General features: G+C 41.9%; 1 protein-coding gene across 1 annotated transcript in view; it reads left to right on the forward strand.

Annotated features, from left to right (window-relative positions):
• Window positions 1-7,542: 7,542 nt before the first annotated feature.
• Window positions 7,543-14,806, forward strand: part of RASEF (RAS and EF-hand domain containing) — a 46,948-nt gene continuing 39,684 nt past the window's right edge. Inside the window, exon 1 of the mRNA XM_030470638.1 lies at window positions 7,543-7,892. Coding sequence (XP_030326498.1) covers window positions 7,543-7,892 — 350 coding nt within the window. The remainder of the gene's footprint in view (window positions 7,893-14,806) is intronic.

Genomic DNA, 14,806 nt, shown 5'->3' on the forward strand with positions numbered 1-14,806 from the left:
TTTCAAAGGCCATGAAGAAATCTCACTCCTCCTCAAGATTAACAAGCATTGTATTTTATCTTACATTCCAGAAGAATTAGCGTGACTTTATAACTTTGTGATTCTTTTATTGTTTGATTTACTTTTCATCTCTGAGTCATGTAACCTTTAGTTTCCTTTAGTTTAAAACCCTCACTAATTTGCTTGAACACTTTCTTATTTAGAAGATCCTTGAGGGATGTTTTACTACACCTTTCTTCTCGTCCAGCTCTCCAATCTTATATTGCAATATTGTTTGGCCACACACTGTAATAAATAGTTAATGAGTAGTTTTGAATGGATTTATTTTATTTCTCATACAATACAGAATTAACCTTGCTTAGGGGGCAAAAAGTCAAATTAGTTATGTTCACATTTATTTAGCATTTTATATTAAACAATTTTTAAAAAGTCCTATATATGCAGGAAATAAATTCTAATAAGTTTATAATCTCAAATGTTATTCTGATATTTTATAAATAAGTAGGCCTACATAGGCTATTTTTCTACCTTAGTAAGTTAAAACCACCAGAACTGTTCTCTGACACTGAGGCCAGTGTGCATGGCAGTGTCCACTTCATTATTATTAAACTGGGCTTACCTTCCAAAACAAGGTGGCTACATGGTTTCTCCTATCTTCCAAATAGTGTTCATTAGGGCAGAAAAATAATTTGGAAGATGCTAGTTGTCCTGCATCCAATGCTGGGGGATTGTTCTAAACAATTTAACAATGTAGGAGGTTGAGCTTCTGTGCCTTTGCCTGAGTTCTGGCAGTATTGAAATTATCAGTTGCAGTCAAAGGGACTGAGAGACACCACTCAATGCTACTTTCAACGGGGCATTTACCAGTTGTTTTCCCCAAGAAAATTGCCCAGAAGCTTGAAGCTGTGGGCATGTCCAATAGCTCTGTGGGCACCGAGCATCTGAACAGCCAAAATCCCCTTTGGATCCGGAAATGAGACATTCTTCACTCATTCTTTGAGGGCTTGCTCTAGTGTCAGTACACACAGTTTGCCTAACACGAACATGAGAAAGTTTCACACAGTGAAACAGTGAAAGCCACTTTTGCCCTAGAAAAAGTAGAAAGAAGTACTTTGTTTCTGCCTTCTTTATAGAGGAAAATGAAGGTAAATGCATTACACAGAAGCTTTAGAGATGGGTTCAGCCTTCTCTGTCTGAACAGATTCAGATATTTCCTGCTCCATGTAAGCAACCCTGTCCTTTAGGCTGTCTTACAGTTGCTCAAATGATTGAATATGTACCATTTACCCAGAATCTGTGAAAATAATAAGGTTTTTTGAAATGGACAGAGAGAAATTAAGGACAGATCAGTGATCCACTGGCATAGGGAAAACTGGCATCCAGCATCTGCTCCAAAGAATTTTTTGTCTAGTTATAATGCACTGTAAAACACAGATACTTGGAGCATTATAGCTTTGAACAGCTGGATGCTTCTCAACTTCATCACTGTCCCCTGTAGCTTTGTGGTTAGGGCACTTGGATTAGGAAAAAGGTAACTTTAATTTGCTTCAGACAGACCAGTTCATTAAATGTGATTCTCTGGCATCTGGGGAAACGTTCCAACACACTGAGCAAAAAAAGGGAGGTAGAAAGATGGTGAAACCATGACCTTCCTTTTTGCAAGGAAAATGCAGGCCTTACTGTGTTTTTGAAAAAGCTTTGGCACCATTCTGTGGAAAAAGATCAAAGGTAATCCTAACTGGAAGGAAAAATGTCTGTTTGACCTAACATTGTTCATCTTTATCCTGAAAAGGACACGTGTATCCTCTGTCTTCCGCATTGCTCATTGCACGAGATTTGTGCATGGGGAGTTGCATTTTGAGATGGCCACTTCTTTAGGACCAGAGAAGGTTTATTAGTAGATGTAATTTTTTTGGATGCTAGAATGAGAAAAAGTATGTAGAATTTCAAGTATGATAAAGGCTATTTATCTGAAAGATTGTATATCTTTCAGTTAAAAAAGCCTAGAAAGCTTATTTTGCTTATCTCTTTACACTATTCTGTTCATTACAGAGCTACCTGTGACTCTTTTTATGGCTGCTGTAGGAAACTTAGAAGACTGATCAGTATGGATTTCACCATCTATGACCATGCATGAAGGAATATTTAGTCCATGGTGAAATTCAAATTCTGAATAATAAGCAGCATGTAATAATCTAATGTAATATATGAGTTTTCCATTGACATGTTATTTCTCTGCGCACAGAATAACTTTATCTTTTCATTTTTTTCCATGCATGGACTCAGAGAATTTTGCTTTAATTTCTTTTACTGCTATGGAGAAAGAAATAGTAAAAAATTTAGTAGTGGTTGGGTTTTCTCTTCACAGAGCAATGTAATTACTGCTTGTTGTAGCAATCCAGTTTTATCACAAGAAAATAATGGCAGAATGGATCTAGCAGCTTTGATTTCTTTGAGCTTAGTGGGACTGAAAAGACAAAGGAATAAAAGCCTGTATTTTCTGAGGATGCTTGTGGATCTGTCCATGTTAGTTTCATTTGCCCCTTTGTTTCTGAGGAAGTGTTACTTTCATACCTGAAGGTGGGATTTGGTGACTCCTTCTGCATTTCACTCAATTTTGCATTTCTATTCTTGTTTGTTAAAAGCCAGGTATTTGTCAGGATTCCTGACAGCTTGAAAGTAGGACAGAATAAAAAAAATAATCAAGGTGGTATAAAAATCATCATGAAAGCATTCTTGTAAAAGACGAAATTCATAAGTATTTATTGCTGGCTGCCTATGTTCTCCAAAACTATTACAGAGTTTGAGAAATGACAAAATCACAGCATGTCTGTAGAATAATCTTTTTCTGTTATTTCTGGGGCTGGAGTACTCTTGTTAGAGCAGCATGAGAATGACTGCTAACACCTCCAAAATAGGCCAGCAGTCATTATTGGTCATTTCAGCATCAGACTGGCTATTCAGTTGATTGTATAGACTAGCTTTTAAAAAGGCTGTCTCCACTGCTGTTGATACTTAATAATTTCTGCAAAAGTACCTTGGGTACTTCACTATTCTTTTATTAATGGTCTGTTTTCTCTCTTTCACACTAAAGATGCTTCATCTGTATGGCTTCTTCTTCAGACGTAGTCTGGAGTCCATTACAGAAATCAATAAAACTGTGAAAGTTGTTAATAACCTCACTGTCCCAACTGCTAACACTTCAGTTGGATGAAAAATTCTATGTATCCTGAGGACATTTTTAGCTTTCAAATGTACCTCTGCTTTACAAAAATCTATTATGTCACTTTGTGTCTCAGTTTTTGATAAAGTTGCAGCACAAAATTGTGGGTTTTTTTTCAATATTATGCAAGTTTCTTAATTTCTTTCCCTTGGACTAAGTTTCTAAAGATACAGATTATGCCTTTTCCACTTTAGAGGTTATAATGATGCAATATATCTAAGAAGAACAGTCTAGATTATGCCTGTTAATAAATATATTACCCTTAGTTTTTAACTGAGGAGAATAGGAGTGAGTCATATTCAGTAGTACTAAAAATTATACAGCAGGGATTAAGAGTATGTAGCAGTGGTCTATAATCTGCCCAGACTTGGCATTTAAGTATATCTAGTTTTTATGAGGTGCATGCCTGGATACAACTGGGTAAAGAGCTGAAAATTACATCATAGTCATAAAAAGTACAAATGGAGGCATGGTAGCAGAAAGGCAGAGAAGGGAAAAAGGGACAGGAGTGAGAGTCACTACTACTGTCTGTCTACTGGAGACGTCCCAGAGCCTCTCCACTCCGCGCACCATCTTCTCACCATGCACTTCACCTGCCTGCACATACTGTGCTTCCCTTCATGATGGTAAGGAAAGAATGGGGAGGAGGTTCAAAACAGGTATGGATACAAAAGGAAGAGATGGAGCTCCAAATTGGAATTATGATGCTTTGAGATATAGTGTGGCTTGCAGAGGTGGTAACGTTTGTGACTGGAATGAGTGGAGAAACTGGAGTAGGCTTAGCCAATTAGTTTTCGTAGTGCTGTGGCTAAGTATGATACCTGTATATAATAACGGTTCAACTAGCTACTTCTGTATTACTAGTTGATTCTGTTTTACTTACGCTCTACTTTACTTTGTGCTAAACTGCTTAAACAGTCCAAACGGAAAACAGACAAAGGTGAATAAGAGAGTTATTGCAACCATAAAGGGATTCATTCACTCTTTTAACCATCTATAATATTGGGAAGATTAGTTAATATATGCAAGAACCATAGAAAAGAAATACTCTGTCTTCAGAGATAGTCAGAATAGTATGCATGAAATATACATATACAATGATGAGAAGAAGCAAATTACTGAAAAATAGTTCCAGCTTATGTTCTATCTCCTAACTTTGAAATGTTTGGTAGTCCAAGCAAAAATCTTCCTTTACTATGCATGTGAGATTCCAAAAATAATATGTATGGAGAGATGAGAAGAGTGCTGCTATTTCAGGTGTGTGATCTGCCTGGAGCACAGTACTCCAGCTTTACTGTGCTCCTGCACAGTTCTGCAAAATTACTTTCAGAGACCACATATATTTAAACAGCATTCAAGAGTTCTGTAGCTTATGTCCCTAACCAGCTTAGCTTCTCTTCTGCTTGCTGAGGTGATGCTAGGTCTTGATGTCATGTGGTGTGCCATGCCTTCTGTTCCTGGTTTCCCTGTCTCTTCTAATCTGCTCATTTAACCTCTGTGTGTCTGAAACATTGTCAAAAAGCACCTTCTCCCACTTAGAATAATAGGACACTTTGGTAGTGATGCAATAAATCTCTTCTTGCTCGCGTGTTTCTTAGGCCAACCTGAAGTTCCTTAGCATGAATTCGTGTTCTGTTCTGCCTCTTCAGCTGAACAGATTCTCCAGCTGGCTTGTGTGTTTTATGGCACAGAGAAGTAAAATAGATAGACTGAAAATTGCATGTGGGATATACTTGTATTTGTGGCTTTGGTTTCTTACTTACGAATTTAAAACTTCTCCTCTAGCATATCCACAACCATTAGCCCATGGAAAAAGTGCTTTGGTTTTGCATATTTATTTAATTTAGAGCTGGATTTGAAGGGACAGATCCTTTTAGAATAGGCACATCATTTCAGAACAAAGCATTGTTTTGCCATTGCCTGCTGGGAATGCTGCCTTCAGCGCTCACTCAAATCATATTTTATTTGTTATCTCTGTGCTGTTGTTAGGACCATTTGACTGAGCCATGGCCTGCCAAGAGAGCACTGATTGTGTGGCATTGTGTAACACTGCAGGCATCATCTGTTTTACAGGATATATGCCATGGCAGTGCTGAATGACACACTGTACTTCATGCCAGTGTCTGAGATTTGTGTGACTTCTGTACCAGTGGAAACAAGGGAGGTGCCAAAGACAATAACAGCCACTGAATACACAAGGGATTACGTGAACACGAAGGCAGAAATCTGGCCCATGTGGGCACTGCACTTGCAATATTGCAAGATTTTTATATGGCTTGATTTAAAACAGAATGTTAACATGAAGATTTCAATTTGTTTTCAATGTTCCTTATTATTTACTTGTATTACATAGGTAGAAATATAAAGCTTTCAAATAAACAAAGATGAAGATCTTTGCAGTGGGAGGGTCAAATCCCAAGTCATATAAAAGTAGGGTTATATAGAAAAGTTTGAGGAAACATGATGTTCCATCTCAGAGGAAAAAAAAAAAAAAAAAGATTGGGGCTGTGTATCCAAAGTCTATGCCTTCTGCTTAGCAGTCCATGGTAGTTACTACCACAAGAGATAGAATAGAGTGAATAAGTGAGTGAGCAGGATAAGGATTACTGACAAACGTCAATTCATACACCTGCAGCCACAAAAGCAAACAAGAAGGTGAGCGCATTAATTTGAGCAGGAACTCCCTGTCTGTGAGGCACTCACTACACTCCCTGTAGTGAGGCACATTCAGCCCTGGATAAGGCTGTTCCAGCTCAGCTCTGGAGTTTGTCCACACTAAAAGCCAAATGTCCTGACTTTGGTGAACAGATAGCTGGTGTGTGTAAGCAACATACGTTTGCCTCTTTAGATAGCTGAACAAACTTTCATCGGCCTCACAAGGGCTCATGACACTCATTGGGAACAAAAATTGAATGGCCAGATGAGCAACCATAGAAGAGAAAGAACACTTTTGTTAAATTAATTCTTCTTTACTAAAACATTAGATTTTGCCACACTCAGAATCTGGAGGTGATACCAGTTTGCTACTCTTTCTAGTTCTACAACTGAATAGTGGAAATATAGTGGCAAAAATGTATCAAATTATAAATTGAAGTCCTTTAGGTATCTGACATTTTTAAGCTAAAATTTGTGTTCCAAATACTTGACAGCTATATTCTTCTGGATTTCAGGGAACATTTCACAAAACATTGTACTGACTAGGGATAGATTGTTCGCAAGATTTTAGGCTGAGTCTGTCTAAGCCTGACAAAATAGGAATCAAAAACTGTATAAATACATTAATTTTCTTTGAGAGCATTCCCCACCTCTTAGGCAGAGGGGAACTTTAGAATTTTTATGTGATTTATTTTACTGAGAGGTCAACTGGATTGTTTGTGCTTTCCTGGATCAGTTACTTAGCCTTGGGCTATGTTTCTGTCAATAAGGAAACACTGTTTCGATAGTTGGATTTGTATTCTGTTAAACTCCATCACAACTTTGGTATACACAATTTACATTTGCAAATAGACATAAACAAGAATGAGTGTGGGACGGAGGGAGAGGGAATCTCAGTTCAAATTTTACTGTTTCCAATGAAATCTGAGTCTGACTTCAGGAAAGTGAGAAGTGTTTCTGCCAAGACAGACAGACCCTAGTTCTTTTACACACAGCACTGAAAATCTGCTCCTTTGGTTTACTGCTCTGAACATAGCGTTTGCATTTTTAGTTTAAGCTGGTATTTTAGCAGTGCACGTTTCTAAATTGCTATTGATGGGACAGAAGCGAGCACGTACTCAGCAATGTATAACTCCAAGACTACTCACAGTCATCAAGAACTTACCTAAGGAATCTTTGGCTCATCCTGAGTTCTTCATCATCCCTGAGCATTAGGAGTGCTTTTATTCTGCTGGAAAACGACAATGCGATTTAATACCTTACAGTGACCGCACAGCACTGGGACTCCCACTTATTGCTGCGAGAGAGTGGGACGTGGTTTTAATCTGTGGTGCTCGAGAACAGTACCCGCGCTGTTTGCAGTCCTGGGCAGAGCGGTGCGCAAGGGAACCAGCGCCCTGCTCCGGCGCTGCCGGAGATATCGCGGGGAGGAGGCCTGGCACCTACAGGCCGCCAGCTTGGGGCCGCCCGGGGGCGCCTGCGGCCCTGTCCGGTACCTGCCGCAGTCAAGCGCCGCCACCTGCGGCCCGGCCCCGCAGGGTGCCGGGGCGGAGCAGGGCCGGGCCCGCCCCGCTGCGCCGGCGGCAGAGTTCTGCCGCCAGCTCGAGAGCCCGCGGCTTGCCCTGTCGCGGCCCGGCCCGTCCCGGTCAGAGTATTCCAGGACGATGGATCCCGAGGCGACGGGGGATGAGCTGTCCCGCCTGCGGGCCCTCTTCCTGGCCTGTGACGCCAGCGGCTCGGGCCGCATCGAACGGGAAGACTTCGCGGCGCTGTGCGCCGAGCTGCGGGTGCGGCCGGCCGAGGCTGAGGCCATCTTCCAGCGCCTCGACAGTGACCGCGACGGGGCCATCACCTTCCCGGAGTTCGCTCGCGGCTTCCGCGGCGCCGCCCGCTGGAGGCCTGGCGACGGCGAGCCGGAGGGCGAGGAGGAGGTGGCGTGCGCCGCCGTGGGGCTGGAGCAGCCCTGGAGGGACTTCGAGGTGCGGCTCGGGGACGAGGCGAGGTACATCCCCAGGTAATGTCCGTCCCCGCCCGCGGCGGCACAGGCGCGGCCGCCGCCGTGGGAGCAGGGCCGCGGCCCCGGGGGTGCCGGGGCCACCCTGCCCGGGGGGGTCTGGCGGCAGCAAGCTGCCGCTGCCGCCCTCCGGAGGGGGAGCGGTCCGTCGGGCAGCAATTTGCGCCGGTGTTGTTGCAATTACTCAGCTAGGGAACCGGAGTTCAGGCTGACCTCTCGCCCGCCGTGCTTGCAGGCGTACAGAGCCCTCCCCACATCTGTTCCCCGGCTTTGAGGGTTTCCAGCACTTTTTCCAGCGTGCAGCCGCTTGCTTGCTTCCTCTCAGCTGCTCTGCCAGCGCCCCACGTGGGAAAACCCGGCCGGTGGAGCGCTCGGGATATAAGGTGCTGCCAGCTCCGCAAACGAAACTTTCTCCCCCCGATGCCCTCCTGACCAGTCCCCAGCATCTTTCTTGCACCACTGTCTTCCTTCTCCCGTCAAAGGCAGACCAACACCACCCTTGTGTCCAGGTACAGCTCTCCGGCTGGGGAGCTCGCTGAAGTCCGTGAGAGCCTTTGCCCCCAGTGTCAGTCAAATGCAGACAACTGACCATAGTCTGTTTTGGGATTAAACCCGATTACCAGGGGCCTGTCAGCACCGAGCTGGTTCCAGTTTATAGAGGCACATTTTGGTGATTTGCAGTAATCTGTCTGAAACCTGAGGTGCTCAAAATTAATATGCAAATGCCTGCCGTAAAAAGTAGAGTGATTCTGCTTCATTTAAAAATTGTAATTTAAGATGGAAAACCAGCACTCTGAGTTCCAGGTCTTGGCAGTTAGTTAAGGGGCAGTTAAAAAAAATAGTACATGGGTGTATCAAGAGAGGCTGTGTCAAATTGCAGTGGGTCCTGGCTCTGAGCTGCAGAGAAGCTAACAAAAAGCATGTTAGTTTCTGTGTAACTTTTGTAACAATCAAATAGGATGTGCGGAGGGGTGTGTGTGTGTTCTGTTGTGGGGTTTTTCTGTGGGTTTTTTTTTGTTTGTTTTTGTTTTTTTTTATTTACAGGTGCAAATATCTAATAAGTGGAAAATTTTTATCTTTATCTGCACCTTAAATTCTCATCTACCCCAATAATTTGTTTCTAGCCACTTATAAAAACGTGTTTGGATTGTGAGATTACAAATTTCTTCGGAGGCATTTTCAGTTACTTGCCCTACTACTCATGTGTACAGCCTGAGTCAACTGTTCTTTTCTTTTTAGACTGGAAGAATAAATCACAATGGTTAGTCTCATAGACAGATCAATAACTTCAGACAGTCCTTACTTACCTAGTTCATGATTCTGTCCTTGCTACATATTTGCTTTCTGCAGAAAGAAAACAATATAAGAAAGGTCTGCTTGAAAATTTGCAGAAGCAACTTGTGACGTAACCTAAAGCCAGACGGAAACTCAATAGATGGAAAAAATCTGACTCATGAACAGTGGTGGCATGTGAAAACATCTCTCTCCTTTTGACAATAAGCCTATCTCAGTATCTAGGTTACTATCTTTACACCAACAGTTTGAATATCGTCCAGTTGTTTGTCTAAGAGGATGGCAGGAGGGAAGGGGAATAGCTTTTGTTGGCTTTACTGTGCAGACGTGTCCTTAAGTTTTGTTAAATTCATCATGACACAATGTCATATGTGTTATGATTCTTATACATCAGAATTGCAAACATAACTAAATTTTGACAGTTAAATACATGTATATCAGCTGGGCAGTAATTCGACATAAATGATTCCTATTAATGTTCAGCTTTGTAAATAGCTTTGAACATCCTTGGTCTTTGGCTCCATTTATTAGGTGTGTGTGTCAGCGTCAGCTGGAGAACAGTGTGCCCTTTGTTTTCCTGTTCTTTCTCTTTCCTGTCCTGAAGTACCAGAAGCAGATTTGTGTAACAGCTCAACTTTTTTGCACTTGTGGCCTGCAACTTCTTTTATTGAAACATACGTATAATTTTTTTTATGTGAGTAGTCCCACTAGAATCATCAGGACCACTTATGTAGGTCATGAAGGTATTGCAATTGTTTGAGGAGTCTGGGCGTAGGATTGATTTTAAGCAACAAAAAGTAACAAAGCCATGTAAAGTACAAGCTGATACTTTGGAAAAGTTATTTATCTTATTTATTTATTGCATTTATCAGTTTGTTGCCTTTTTTTAGGGAGAGGCAGTACAGACCTCGCTTGGAACACACCTTTATGTTCAATACTATAAAACAGTTGGTGTCCTCACATTGTGATTTATTATTCTTCATATGTTTGCTGTAACATTGATGTTGAAAACCACGAGAAAAGTAATTAGAAGAAACTGCTCAAACCCAGATGAGTGAAGTTAGTTGTCCATAATTTTTATCTTGATCATATGTGGTTTCTACCTTGATCATTTTGGGATTCAGTCCTTCAAAATGCTGTGCCTTCTGGCCCCAGTCTAGCAAAACACTGGGACATGTTCTTTAGTGCTATTGTGGTTTATATAGAGAGAAACAAGGCACAGCAGATTGAAGTACTGAGACAAAACCAGGTCTGAAGCCAGGAGAAAATGACGCAGTAAACACCTGTGGTCTTTACCATTCCTGAGCTTGAGCGAGTGCCCATGGACATGAAGGGGAAATTTTTCACTGATACCAGTACACGTGGTTCAGCCTCTTTTTCTGCAACTGAGCTTTTAAAAGCTGTAAATAAGCTCCATAATGATGTGCCAAACCCAGTGACAGATTAATACCCTGACCCAGTACTCATGTAGTAGCAGACATTAGATGCAGCATTGCCAGGTGTTGCCTTGTTCCAGATACGAAAATCAATAAGCATAGTTTGAATTTAGCTAATTTTAAAAAAAGATAGTTTTATTATGAGATAGATCTTTCCTCTCTGTAGTTTGGTATATCAGTTGCACAGTTCTGTACATTCAAGTTTGTACTGGAGCTATGGTTGTATCAGTTACAGTTAAACAGGAAGTGTAACATCAAAGAGAATCTTCTCAGCCTTGCTCCTTCCCTTCCCATCTGAACAAATATTTTGGAACTAAGTTCAGTTAGATTTCTTGGTGAAGTGGGTCACTGTGAGTCAAAGTATTGTTTGACTTACTCTTTACATATGCTTAGTGGGCAGTTGTGCTTGTAGCACGAAAAAGTGGAAAGTCTTAAGTCTTCCAGGCCGATGACTTAAAATGTGTGAGGTCAGATTTTAGTGAATATATATATTAATTAAAAGATTAATTAAGCACAAAAGGTTGCAATGCCTTTGGTTTTTATGTAGTGAATTGCCACATGGAGTATACCTGTGTGAGCCATAGGAGATCTGTTTTACTGAGAACTTGGGCATATTAATTAGTTTGTCCTCTAATGAGTATTTGCAATGGTACAGAAGTAGACAAAAAAAAGATAAGAAACCTATTTGATGCACCAGGCAGTGAGTGGTCCAGTATACTGGAAGGGTTTAGCCCTTCACCACATTACTGGGTGTTGCATTCTGTTTTAATATGTGGCCAACCTCACTGGCTTGAAATTGAAAAGTTTGAAAGGTTCCCTCCATGCTGCTAAAGGAATGTGTTTTATATGTGTCCTAACTATAGGCATGTGTTCCTTTAAGCATGTGTGAAAGTCTCCTGAGGCAATGCTTTTCCATTCCTCGGCTTGAGCAGAGTGACCCAGCATCCACTGGCACTTCAAGAGAAGACCTGCACTTATGAGCGCTACAACAGTTATTTGTGTCTGTAAGTTACAGGCAAAAAACTTTCCAGAAAATAAATTTTAAATTTTAATGTCAAAGACCTTCAATCAGAAAAAACAAAGACTTGGGACTGTGTGTGCTGTGTGCATTCTCCCCTGTACTCAGCACTGGTGAGGCTGCATCTTGAATCCTGTATTCAGTTCTGGGCTCCTCACTACAAGAGGTGGCAAGAGGTGACACTCCAGACACTGAGGTGCTGGAGCTGGTCCAGAGAAGGACAGCGAAGCTGGTGAAGGTTCTGGAGCACAAGTCTGGTGAGGAACGGCTGAGGGAACTGGGGGTGTTTAGTGTGGAGAAGAGAAGGCTCAGGGGGACCTTATCGCTCTCTACAACTACCTGAAAGGAGGTTGTAGTGAGGTAGGGGTCCGTCTCTTCTCCCAGGTGACAAGGACAAGAGGAAGCAGCCTCAAGCTGTGCTAGAGAAGGTTTAGATTGGATATTAGAAAAAACTTATTCACTGAAAAGGTTGTCAATCACTGGAACAGGCTGCCCAGGGAAATGGTGGAATCACCGTCCCTGGAAATGTTCAGAAACCATAGACAAGGCCCTTAGAGACACGGTTTAGTGGTGGACTTGGCAGTCCTGGGGTAATGGTTGGAGTTGATGATCTTAAAGGTCTTTTCCAACCTAGTTGATTCTATGATTCTTGCGTATTATGGTTTCGCTCTGGGATAAACTGAATCCCTTCAAGCCCTACCAGGCAAATTTTCTGTGATATTTGGCAAATTGGAGAACCAGATTGGAAAATTAACTAAATTAATGTGAACATGAATGGGTGAATGAATCTGGAGAAGAAAGTTTGTATCATGATTTCAAGCAAGATTCTTCTGCTTTTGAAAATCCTCATATTTTGTTGCTTTACGTTTTAGTCTTGGGGTCTGTTGTACTTGTGTGCCTTGTAATTTAGGTGAAGTGACTGTTCACTGGACTCTCATTTCAGTGCTGCCAGACTGTGAGATTTGATGCATCGTACAATCCCAAAGTGTCCTAGTGTGATTATGATAACAGTTTGCCCCCAATTATGTCATCTGGAGCTGTATAGGAAATGTGGACCTGGAGGACATGATAAAAGAGTGCTGTTTTTACCATGTGCTACTTAAACTGTGAAAACAGGCAATGCTCATGGGAAGTACGGCTGTGCGACAGCAAAGGAGAGGGGCTCTGCTGCATAAAAAGCTGTGCAAAACCTGTTGCGCTCTTGCTGTCATGAGCTAGGATGGATTTTTGCCAAAGTCAACAAAGAGCACAGCATTAACTCTTATCAGCAATTTGTGTTTACTTCGAAGAAATGATGAGCCATGATATGCACACTTGAGAGATTTCCTTGGAAGTCAAAGTGTGTTCCCTGGAGAGTGGATAAAAGCAAATTCTGAGGAAAAACAGATGCTGGGTCCCCCTTTGTCACAGTGCTGGAGAGGGGATCTCTACTCTAAGAGTGATGTCTTATAATACGTCTCATGACAGGAGTTTGACAAATGTGCTCTGTTGGAAGTGCGGTGGATGCCCTGTGTATGTACTAGAAGACTTTCTGAGCTACCTTAGGTTTTACTGCTCTTCTCTTCTTTGCTTTAATCAGAACAGCACCTGCGTGAAATAACTTTAGCACTGTAGCATTTGTTTTCCTGGTATTTTCCTGTCACGTGGTCGTTTGTCACAACCATATCCTTTGGAGCATTCTCCTTTTCCACAGACTTCATCTTTCCTCCCTATCTCACAGTTTCTTTCATTCCTGCTCCACTGGCTGCAAACCACACCTCTGTCTTTAGGAAGGGAACAGTATTTGTTCCTTGGAAACATTCAAAATCCTCTCCCTGGGAATGAGCCCTTGGGCAGGCTCTCCCATCTGGGCATTGCAGATCTGTTAGTCTTCTTTTAATGCAGCCTGTTTCTGAAGGTGCAGAAACAAAAAGAAAAGACAGCATTAAAAAGCCCTGTAGTGCTTCAGGTTGAGAAGCTCCTTGAATTTTACACAGTGTTAACATTTCATGTAATTTTTTTTGCTCATGGCACTTAATCTAGGAGAAAGTGTTAGGTACTTAGCTGTGGCAAAAATATATCCTTTTCAATTTGAAATGGTTTTGGTTGATCTTTTCTGCTGGCATGTCTAGTGTGTCTGCTTCTCAGGAGAAGGTATTTCTCTATCTCTTGGTGGTACCCATGGGCTATTGGTCTCAAGCGTAAGGACACTCATCAGATTTGTAATGCTTGATCTTTCTCTTCCTCCAACCACCCATCTCAGACCACTGTATGTTTCACCCCTTCATGCCCATACCAGAATGGAGTTGCTGCAAATGATAAGAGTAATTTTATAAGCTGACCTTCTCACTGGGAAGAGACCATTAGAATTTAGGAACGGAAGCACTTATCAGCATGAAATAAAGTTTTAAGTGTAGTGGTGATCATCTTCACTTTTACGTGCACCTACAAAAATAGAAACTACATTTTCCTAGTGCTTAAAAGATGTCTGGGTCAAGAAAACAAAGAGAAAGTGTTTGGAGACCTTCAGTCTGCAAGTGAGAACATGAATAAGAAATGAATAAGAAAGAAGACAGAGGTCAGTAACTGACAAGGGATGATGTTGAGAAAGATACAGATGTACACAGAAGGGTCTGCAGTAACAGTCCTGCTGGGGAATGCTTTGATCTAGTTTTCTTTCCTCTCAATACAACCTTTGCCAGCTAAGCCTGGCAGCCCACAGGCAGCTCCCGCTTGAGTGAGCTCTTGCCTTGTTTTGCTGCTTTGTGCTCCCCAGAGTGCTGCGTACAGAGGGACCCTGAAATTGTGCTGGTCACCTGGTCAGTCTCCACCTTTCTAAAGCAGACCCAGGACAATATGCAAGTAGTAGTGGAAGAAACACTGAATCTTTACCATGCGAGTAAGGGAAGGCAGTATTATAACATCACTGGCATGTCTTTGACTTTTTCCCGTTTTCTGCTAGCTTATTGCACTTTGTACATCTTTGGTGGAAAACTATGCTGAAAATACTGTTCTTGAGGTCAGACCAAGAGGCCCATGTAACATGGTGTGCTCGCTCTGGCAAGTACATAGAGAACACATGTAAGATACTGAGCAAGTATGGAGTCGCTCCTCTTTGATAAATTTCATCAACTCCCTCTGAGCTGTATTCAGAGTGTGGATCATTAGGCAAAAGGTCACTGTACATT

The sequence above is a fragment of the Strigops habroptila genome, chromosome Z (genome assembly GCF_004027225.2).
Source record: "Strigops habroptila isolate Jane chromosome Z, bStrHab1.2.pri, whole genome shotgun sequence".
In the NCBI taxonomy this organism is placed as follows: domain Eukaryota; kingdom Metazoa; phylum Chordata; class Aves; order Psittaciformes; family Psittacidae; genus Strigops; species Strigops habroptila.